This window comes from Austrofundulus limnaeus, unplaced genomic scaffold (genome assembly GCF_001266775.1).
Source record: "Austrofundulus limnaeus strain Quisiro unplaced genomic scaffold, Austrofundulus_limnaeus-1.0 Scaffold102, whole genome shotgun sequence".
NCBI classification, from domain to species: domain Eukaryota; kingdom Metazoa; phylum Chordata; class Actinopteri; order Cyprinodontiformes; family Rivulidae; genus Austrofundulus; species Austrofundulus limnaeus.
In genome coordinates, this window is record NW_013952504.1 from 1,185,535 (window position 1) to 1,196,275 (window position 10,741).

The 10,741-nt window shown below is 42.2% G+C and overlaps 1 protein-coding gene and 1 pseudogene across 2 annotated transcripts in view; one reads left to right on the top strand and one right to left on the bottom strand.

Moving 5' to 3' along the window:
* Positions 1-7,427: 7,427 nt before the first annotated feature.
* On the top strand, positions 7,428-9,053 carry LOC106521096 (trace amine-associated receptor 13c-like; annotated as a pseudogene).
* A 536-nt stretch (positions 9,054-9,589) lies between these two features.
* The window catches only part of nsmce1 (NSE1 homolog, SMC5-SMC6 complex component), a 7,569-nt gene continuing 6,417 nt past the window's right edge, over positions 9,590-10,741 (bottom strand). For both annotated transcript variants that reach the window (XM_014013515.1, XM_014013514.1), the window contains exons 6-8: positions 10,384-10,500; positions 9,986-10,112; positions 9,590-9,746 (exon numbers count right to left, since the gene is read on the bottom strand). In XM_014013515.1, the coding sequence (XP_013868969.1) occupies positions 9,712-9,746; positions 9,986-10,112; positions 10,384-10,500 (279 nt within the window). In that variant the 3' untranslated portion in view covers positions 9,590-9,711. The remainder of the gene's footprint in view (positions 9,747-9,985; positions 10,113-10,383; positions 10,501-10,741) is intronic.

The following is a 10,741-nucleotide window of genomic DNA, read 5'->3' on the forward strand; positions in this document are numbered from 1 at the left end:
TGATTAAGCTAGCAGCCAGTGTGGTTGCCCACATTCTTTAGTATTTTTACAGCCCATGCACAACGAGGAAAATTTAACGTATGCTCATGCAGGCAGCAAACATTCATGGGACTTTTCATAATTTAAAGTCTGAGTATATGGGGTCTTATAAGGTGTGCAAATCTAGATTTGGGCTTAAATCTAAACTAAATGTCTTTTTTCACTTGTATTTTATATTTAATTTTAACATAGTTACAATCTAGTAATCAGGACAACTGCTGGTGGGCCAAATCAAATGGCTTGGTGGGCCAGTTTTGGCCCACAGGCCCCACTTTGGGCTCCTCTGTCCTATTGCATTTAGTAGTTTTCTGGGCACACAGCATTTTGGATAGGGGTCAGAGGTTATTTGGTAAAAACAAACCTACTGCATTTTTTTTCTGTTCACTTGATGTTTTTTGCAATTTATAGAGTAGATTAGAACAAATAAAAGTAATTATTGCCATTGCACAAGTCTGTACAACAAAAAATAAATACATAGACAACAGCAGTAGCCTATGAAACCAATATTAAATTGCACTCAGCATGTTTGACTGGTGTTCAGAGTCTGGATGCCCCCTTTTTACAGACAAGGGGTATAAAATAGAAAGGTCAGTTTTAAGTTTTTTATTTGGGGCCAAAGGGGTCTGGTGCAGTGTGTGATGGGCAGTGGTAGAAGGTGAGGACCCTGGTGGTCCGATCCTTGGCTACAGAAGCTGGCTCCAGGGATGTGGAATGTCACCTTTCTGGTGGGGAAGGAGCCTGAGCTGGTGTGTGAGGTTGAGAGGTTCTAGATATAGTCAGACTCACCTTGACGCACCGCTCTGGCTCTGGAACCTGTCTCCTCGAGAGGGGTTGGACACTCTTCCACACTGGATTTGCTCATGCTGAGAGGAGCAGAGCTGGATTGAGCATACTTATTGCCCCTCACCTTGGTGCCTGTATACTGGGTTTCACTCCAGTGAACGAGGGTAGCCTACCTCCACCTACGTGTGTGTGTGTGTGTGGAGGTGGGGGTGGGGGGGGGGGGTCCTGACTGTTGTTTGTGCCTATGCGCCTAACAGCAGTTCAGATTACCCACCCTTTTTGGAGTCCTTGGAAGTTGTGCTGGAGATGCTCACATGGGCAATGACAGTGAGACCTGGAGAGGTGTGGTTGGGATGGACCCCCCCCCCTCCCAATTTGAACCCAAGCAGTGTTTTGTTATTGGACTTCTGTGCTCGTCATGGATTGTCCACAACGAACACCATGTTCAAGCATAAGGGTGTCCGTATGTGCTCTTGGCACCATGGGCCACAGCTCGATGATTGACTTTGTTGTCGTTTCATCTGATCTGCGGCCACATGTTTTGGACACTTGGGTGAAGAGAGGGGCAGAGCTGTCAACTGACCACCACCTGGTGGTGAGTTGCTCCGTTGGTGGGGGAGGATGTCAGTCAGACCTGGCAGACCCAAACGCATTGTGAGGGTCTGCTGGGAACGTCTGTCAGAGTCCCCATAAGATGGAGCTTCAACTCACACCTCCGGGGGAACTTCGAACTCATTCCGGGGGAGGTGGGGGACATTGAATCTGAGCGGGCCATGTTCCGTGCCTCCATTGTTGAGGTGGCTTATCTGAGCTGTGGCCATATGGTTGTCGGTGCCTGTCGTGACGGCAACCCTCGAACCCGCTGGTGGACACCGGCAGTGAGGGATGCTGTCAGGATGAAGGAGGAGTCCTATCTGGTCTTTTTGACCTGTGGGACTCTGGAAGCAGCTGATAGGTATCGGCAGTCCAAGCAGATTGCAGCTCAGGTGGTTGTCGAGGCAAAAACTCAGGTGTGGGAGGAGTTCGGAGAGGCATGGAAAAAGACTTCTGTACGGCTTTGAGGCAATTCTGATCCACCATCCAGCATCTCAGGGAGGGAAAGTGGTTCACCACCAACACTATTTATGGTGGGGCTGGTGTGCTGATGACCTCAACTCGGGATGTTGTGGATCGGTGGGTAGAAGACAACGAAGACCTCCTCAATCCTACCGACAGATCTTCCCATGAGGAAGCAGAGCCTGGGAACCCTGGGTCGGACTCTCCAATCTCTGGCACTGAGGTCACCGAGGTGGTTAAAAAGCTCCTCGGTGGCAGGGCACCGGGGGTGGATGATATTCGCCCGGAGTTCCTTTCGGCTCTGGATGTTGTGGGGTTGTGTTGGTTGATGCAACTCTACAATATTGCGTGGACATCGGGGCAGTTCCAGGGGAACAGTACAACCGGTGCCAAAGCTTGGTCCACATTGCCGGTAGTAAGTCGGACTTGTTTCTGGTGAGAGTTGGACTCCGCCGAGGTTGCCCTTTGTCACCGATTCTGTTTATAACTTTTATGGACAGAATTTCTAGGCGCAGCCAAGGTGCTGAGGAGATCTGTTTTGGTGACCTTAGGATCACATCTCTGCTTTTTGTGGATGATGTGGTCCTATTGACTTCATCAGATTGTGATCTCCAGCTCTCACTGGAGTGGTTTGCAGCCAAGTGTGAAGCGGACGGGATGAGGATCAGTGCCTCCAAATCTGAGACCATGGTCTTGAGCCGGAAAATGGTAGGTTGCCTCTTCCGAGTCGGGGAGGAGGTCTTTTCCCAAGGGGAGGAGTTTAAGTATGTCGGGGTCTTGTTCATGAATGAGGGAAGAATGGAGGTTGGAGATCGACAGGCGGATTGGTGCTGCGTCTGCAGTGATGCTGGTGCTGTACCGGTCTGTCCTGGTGAAGCGAGGGCTGAGCCAGAAAGCGAAGCTCTCGATTTACTAGTTGGTCTACGTTCCTACCATCATCTATGGTCACGAGCTTTAGGTAGTGACCGAAAGAACAAGATCACAGATACAAGTGGCCGAAATGAGTTTCCTTCGCAGGTAATCTGGGCTCTCCCTTAGTGATAGGGTAAGAAGCTCAGTCATCCAGGAGGGACTCAGAGTAGAGCTGCTGCTCCTCCACGTTGAGAGGAGCCAGTTGAGATTGTTCATCTGGTTAGGATGCCTCCTGGACGCCTCTCTGGTGAGGTGTTCCGGGCATGTCCCACTGGGAGGAGGCCCAGAGGAAGACCCAGGACATGCAGGAGGGGCTTTGTTTCTCAGCTGGAACACCTTGGGATTACCCCGGATGAGCTGGCCCAAGTGGCTGGGGAGAGGGAAGTCTGGGTCTCTCTGCTTAGGCTGCTACCCCCGCAACCCGACCCCGGATAAGCAGAAGAAAGTGGATGGACAGTTTGAATTATTCTCATGGAATGACTTGTAAAAGAAATGCTGAAACATGTGAGCTCTGGTTGGAGGGGGTAAACATACTTTTTTGTGTGTGATTTAAAGGCTCCTCAGCAAATGTGGATCAAGCGTTTCAAATAAACAGAACTTCATGACATTTCTTCTTTGGCTGAGCCTCACTGTAAAAAACTCACCAGGCCTTGAGAGATTCTCTGGTCCAAAAAAAAAAAAAAAAAAAAAACAGTGCTGCACCCCCTGCCTGTGAGTCTAGCCTACATTTATTATTTTTGACCTTTTCGGGAGGTGGGGTGACATCAAAGTGGATTCCTTTGTAAAGAGACGGAGGTGTCACTCGCAGCGGCGAGAGACTGAGTCTGGGTCAACAGTATTCAAGTGATGAATTTTTAGATGATTTGTTGTCTCTTTTTGGAAAATGTTCTCTTTTCATTCAAAATTTGAAGTAAATAGAAAACTCTTTATAATGGTAAACAAACCGTGAGATGTTTCTGTCATGGTGACAGGTTTTCACAGTCAAACAGTCATATTATTGTGTGTATTTTATGTTGTACTTAGCTTTTATTTGACCAGGCAGGACATATTAAGAACATTTTGTTATTTCCAGCTGCTGTCTGGCAAAAGGTAAAGAATCGTGAAGGATATATACTATACTGTATAAAACAAGACAAACAGCATGAGTCAGCATTCATTTATTGTTTTCCTGTATAAAGTTTTTTTCCTGTAATTTTGCAATCAAATTACTTTTGAACCTTTCATTTTATTTCAACTATTAAAATATCCAAAATATGCTATGACCTTTGGTTTTTGTAGTAAAAATGTTCTCCAAAAACATTACCGTAATCTCTTAGATTCCTTTGTCCAATACAAATCATCTTCAGAATACCTGCTACAGTTTAGGTTATTTTAGCTTTATTTATTTTGCTAATTTTAGCTTTCATAATTTTTGTAATTGGATAGTTTTGTTGATTTAAACTGTTTAACTGTTTTGATAAGTTTAGCTGTAAGTTACTCTGTCATTTTTTCAGGTATTGATTTGTTCACTTTAGCTTTTAGCTTCTATTTGTTTTAGATTTTCGCTGTTCTGCTCATTTGAACTTTTTGTTCTGCTTGTTTTAACTTTTACACAGTTTTAGCTCTTCTATAAATTTCAGTTGTCATTCAGCACTCAATACTCTTTCTTTAGAAAAAAGCTAATCTTTTTAGTCGACTTATTTAACACTAAAACACTAAATATGTTAATATACATATTTAAATTAAAATTGATGAAAACTATTTTGAAAAATCTTAATTACTGTTGCTTTAAAGAAAACCTAAATTAAACATATACATCTGTGATGGACTTGCGACCTGTCCAGGGTGTACCCTGCCCCTCGCACTGTGACTGCTGGAAATGGGCACCAGTGACCCACGCGACCCTGAAAAGGAAGAAGCGTGTACAGAAAATGGATGGATGGATGGATGGATAAATTAAACATAACTGCAAATTTTCAAGACTTCTTGCGTTTAATTTCAGAATTTATGTTTTCATAGAAATGTGCATTTTTTAGTGGGGGATGAATAAACAAAGTTTCATGAAGGAAACTCGTTTTTCTAATTTTTGCTTTGCTGCAGACTTTAGTGAAATGTTTTAACAACAGCACCCTCTAGTGTCTGATTATCTAATCATTTTAAAAGATTTTTTTTTAATGTGACACATGTTTGGATCTTTCTTTGGATCAAGGGGGCAGCAGCTTGAGCAGGGAGGAACAGACATCTCTTATCTCCCTATAGTTGTCCAAGGAGGCATCCAATCTTTAAGTGAGAACCCAGCTTTCCTGAGGAGAAAACTCAAAAACCTGCCTGCATAAAAATCACAGCACTATGACACCAACAGAACCACATCATTCACATTTAGCAGAGACAGAATCCTGAAGTCCTTCAGCCCCCTGGTAGATCTAAGAAATTCTGTCTATGAACGGAATCGGTGACAAGCTGCTCTTGAAGAGTGACTCCAAGAAACCTGAGTCAGACTCAGTTTGTGTTGGGACTGAATGGCCTGTAGCCTAATGACTGGTCACCTTTTCATGGAGGAGTTTTTGTGCCTGAACGATCCACGGAGCTATGCTGCCTGAGGCAGTTGACTGTGGTAGTGTCTCCCAGGGCAGATTGGTCCATGGTGACAGGCCAAACTCAGAGCTATTCACGATACTTGTATGGACAGAAGACAGCAAGGACCTCGATGTCCTTCGGCTGGACATTTAGGAGCCACACCCTGGAGCCAGTCCTGGAGTACAGGGGCTTGTCCGTGAATGCTTGGTAACTGAGCCTTTACCAATGGAGCTCAGTCAGGCTCAGCCCAAATGAGCGACATGGGTTGGCCTACCACCGGCAGGAGGGGCCATGTGGGTCAGGTGCAAAGGTGACAGCTGAAAACAAGTCTTTGGCACTCTGACACTAGAAACCCCAGATTCAATCATATAACCAGGAATTGCTTGGCTTTGGGGACGTGTTCATGAAGAGAGGGTTTGAATCAACCAGAAACATTGTGAATGTTAACTACTTCAATCATAACATTATCTGTTGGAAAAGGCTCTGCAGGATCAGGGTCAGCATTGAGAGGCTTCAGTCAGGCCACAAAGAATAAAGGATCACAAATTCAACATCCTGAAGACACTGGTGTTGCACCTTCAGTTCTAATATAAATCATCTGTTTTTGTTTAATATGTGTCCTCTTTACCTTTTTGTCAAAATGCTTTTTTTCCCTAAACTGATTTAGATTATTATTTTTCTTATTTCCTCTTCATTTGAAAAAGTACTTCAGGCTAAAACAAGACAATTTATTAAATTAAAGGATTTAAATTTAGAAAATGTTTTGTTGTTTTATGGTTTGCTTGAAATTTTGTACTTTTATGAAAGGGCAGAAAAAACAAATTTCTTTTTTTTTAATCCACTTTATTAATATTTACCTATAAATTGTCTTAAAGCTGAATCAAGTCTGGTTACAGATTCAGATTATACCATCTCAGTCAATAATTTATTCATAATCCATCCAAATATAAACCAAATCCCCATAATCAGAACCAGAGAGGTAAAATTCATGAAATGCATTTTTTTTATCAAAGAAAATTTTATTTTGATCCATTCTCCTGATCTAAATGTGCACAGAGAAAAAACTCCCAACAAAAACATACAATGTATTTGACACTTTCATTTAGTATTACATGAATTGACTGTAAAGACAATCATTTAAAAATAATATAAAAAAATAAACTTTGTATGTATATATACCTTATTAGATAAATTTCTTCAGATTATGCATTATTACAAAGAACCAAAAAATAAAGTTGTTCTTGTTTTGCACCAGAGGGACGTCTGATAACACATGAATCCACAGGTGAACGCATGTCCAAGGTGTTAATACACCTTCACAACAACACATGATGCAACCATTTTCCTTCTTCATGATCCTGTTAAAAAAATCAAAGTGCCACAGCTTATGCATGGGGTGGGCGACATTCTGTCATTGATGTTATTTTACCCAGAGTTCTTCTGTCTCCCACCACTTGCACTGGGTTGAGGGGGCATCCCAGCACAGAGCTGGCCTTCCTGATGAGCTTATCTAACCGCTTCCTCTCAGCTGCAGATAAGCTGCTGCTCCAAAAAACGATGCCATAAAAGATGGCTGAAGCCACAACTGTGTCAAAGAATGTCTTCAGGAGGGCCCCCTGCACTCCAAAAAACCTCAGCCTCCTCAGCAGGTAGAGTCTGCTCTAACCCTTCCTGTAAAGAGCGTCCGTGTTGTGAGTCCAGTCCAGTTTATTGTTCAGGTGAACACCCAGGCACTTATAAGAGTCCACTATCTCAATGTCCACTCCCTGAATGTTCACCGGTGTCAGTGAGGTGGGACTGCTCCTTTGAAAATCCACCACCAACTCCTTGGTTTTAGCAGCGTTGATCAGGAGGTGGTTCTGCTGGCATCAGTCCACAAAGTCCTGAGTCCACTGTCTGTACTCCGAGTCGTCCTCACCTGTGATGAGGCCGACTATAGCAGAGTCCTCAGAGAACATCTGGGGGTGGCAGTGTGGGGTGTTGATGGTGAAGTTAACACCCCACATGCCAGAGTGACCAACCAAAGAAATAATCTACCAAACACAAATTTCATTACTTTTTGTTAAGTATAGAACCTCGAACTGAACTCTGTATTGAACAAGTAGTTTGTTTTTCTCTTTTATATGTGGTACCTTTTTTTAGTTAAAAATCAGATTTCAGAAGCCAAATTTTGTTCTGATGGTTTTGTCTCATCAACATAAATGTTATGTTGCTGATGTGTTTTAAATGATTTAAATGATGTGTTTGTTCCTTATGAGTTTATAAAATCAACACTCTCCTGTGGACTCTGAATCCAAAACAAAAAAGATAACGTTCAGAGAAGCAAGAGGCTCAAATCTCGCATCATACAAAAAGTTGATGGAAGAGGTTTGGGAAAACAGAGGTGTCAAAAAAATCAAAAACAATGAGGTAGAGGAGGGGGTGAAGCAAAAGACATGAGGAATGAGAGGTGAAAATGGAGGGAGGAGATTTGCCAGACATGCAGCAGAGAGGAGCTCAGTAATAAATGCCTTGCACGGTTGACTGAGTGGGAGTAAAGCCGGTCTCCTGTCCTGAATGATGGACCTAGACCGAGCTGAACTCTGCTACCCTCAGCTCCACAATCTGTCCTGCAGAGGTGTGATGCATCCCCGCTCTGAGGCCGTCCTCCTCTACACGCTGCTCTCCTCCATCTGCGTGGTCACCGTGGCTCTCAACCTGCTGGTGATCATCTCCATCTCTTCCTTCAAAGCGCTGCAGACTCCCACCAACACTCTCCTGTTCTCCCTGGCCGTCTCAGACCTCTTGGTGGGGTTGCTGGTGATGCCGGTGGAAACGGTGAGGTTCATAGAGCCCTACTGGCTGCTGGGGGACTTCATGTGTGCCATGATATACATCAGTGGCTTCACGCTCACCTCAGCCTCCGTGGGGAACATGGTGCTCATCTCCATAGATCGTTACGTGGCCATTTGTTGGCCCCTGCAGTACCCCACTAAAGTCACCCACAGTTGAATTCAGGTGTCTGTCAGTCTGTGCTGGTTCTGCTCACCTCTCTACAACGGGCTCATCTTGAAGGAGCATCTCAGGCACCCCGACAGGTACAACACCTGCTACGGGGAGTGTCTGGTGGTGATCAGCTACATCTCTAGGACCATCAACCTCGTGGTCACCTTTGTTGCACCTTGCTCGGTGATCGTCGTCCTGTACGTTCAGGTGTTCGTCGTGGCGGTGTCTCAGGCCCAGGCCAGGCAGTCTCACATCACGGCAGTCGGCTCGGTCAAAGTCACCGCACAGAAATCAGAAAAGAAAGCCGCCAGGACTCTCAGTGTTGTGATTTTGGTGTTTTTGTTGACTTTCTGTCCATATTACTACCAGTCTCTGGCAGGATACATCATTGGAAATGCTGCTTTATCTTGGGCCGTCGTGTCCTGGATGCTGTATTTCAGTTCGGTTTTAAACCCGCTCATATATGCTTTTTTCTACCCGTGGTTTAGGAAAACTATTTATTTAATTGTCAGCCTGAAGATCCTGAAGCATGACCCCTTTCAGGCAAACATTTTTTAAAACCAGCACTGACACGAAAGTAAACCATTGTTCTGGTGGAAATGTTTGATTTACTGGCAATTTATTTTGTATAAATCCTTAATTTATTCGTAAAACACATGCTGTTTCATTAAATTTATACATGATCCTATTTATATTGTGAGTTTTAATCATCTAAAAGCAAATCAATCACTGCTTAGAAAAAAAAACAATATATAATGATAAACATTTAAAGGTTTAAATTCTTAAATGTGAGAATTTGAGTTTAAATCTTATTTGAACATTATCAACACAAAGTCTTAAGTTTTTATCAATATAAATAAAATTGAATAAAAAAGGAAAGTAATTTTATATTCTTTTTAATTACGGTTTGCTTTTTTCTGTTTGTAAAAGCAGCTTTCTTACACCCTCCTAAAAGCATTTATTTTGAAATATGCTTCCAAATTTATGTAAAAAGCCTTTCAATAATCTTCCAAGTATTTTTAAAATGTTACTAAAATATTAATAGTTTTAATTGCATATACAGTATGAATTTAACAAAAGGATACCACTTCTTTCTCTGCTAAATAATTTGTCGTTTTGGCTTTTTTTTAAACAAAACCTAACAAGGACTGAAAGAAAGGGAAACATCTCTGTAATGATAGTAAAATAAAACAAGATCAAACTGCATGCAGCTTTTTGCTTGTTAAAGTGAGTAATGGACAAAATAAGGACACGCTAATTACATAAAATTTGGTTTATTTTGTGCAAAAACAACTACAAAATGTAACATTTTCAACAAGCTGGCAATTAAAACTGTACAATTTGTGCAAGAAAAAACTCAAAAATCAGGAAAGGCTGAAGTCATTTCTTGGACTGAGAAGGGAGACCTCGAAATTCTGCAAAAAAGATACAAAAAAAGACTTGTGGATGTTATGTCATTCTCACACACACCAAAAGAAACTACAGAACATGTCGAAACGTCTGGTTTCAGCAGCAATTAATAATTTTACTGTGAATCTTATAATTTATTCCACTTCTTTAAAACATCAACATAATGGTTGTTCACCAAATATTTAAGTAAAAGATTGTATTTGTTGTAGATGTATTGTAGCATTTATAAAGAAACAATAAATACCTGGGATTTCATGTGGCCAGAAGTCGTTACAAGCTGGACACTGAGGCTCCATACGTCCTTTAAAGTATCTGGCCACACACGGGTTGTGTATCTTTATCCCACATGTGGGATTCTCACAAATTTGGCACTTCGAGAAAAACACAAAACAAAATCAGATTCAACAAGATTGTGACATTCCATGAATGATAAAAGCTTCAAAGTGGCATAAAAAGAACAATCTAAAATAATTTTTTTCTTTAAACATCAATTTGTCAGACTTAAACCTTTTTTCAAACTCAAAAACAAAATGTCAGCAGCATTTTCATTTATAGAGCTGATTTGGTTTAAATTAATTCTGGAATTCTTTAAGATATTTGACAGCTGAACACAAAACTAAGAGCAAAAACGGTAACATTTACCTGAAAAGCGACATTGTGGCAGATGTGGCACATCTTGACTTGGTCTGGATACATGGTGCGAATATATGGCTCCATCTCTATGATGCATCGAGTGGACAGAGTGTACTCCCCACGTTTCTAAGTTTAGAAACAGACTGAATTATACAATAACCACTAAGACTTGGTGGCAGAAACACTGGTTGGATGATTCAGGAGGGAAACTGGTCAAACATTTAACTGAATTCAAAACGTTTTGGAAATAAATTCAGACAAAAATGTTACTCTTGCCTTATACACTCACCGGCCACTTTATTAGGTACACCACGCTAGTAACGGGTTGGACCCCCTTTTGCCTTCAGAACTGCCTCAATTCTTCGTG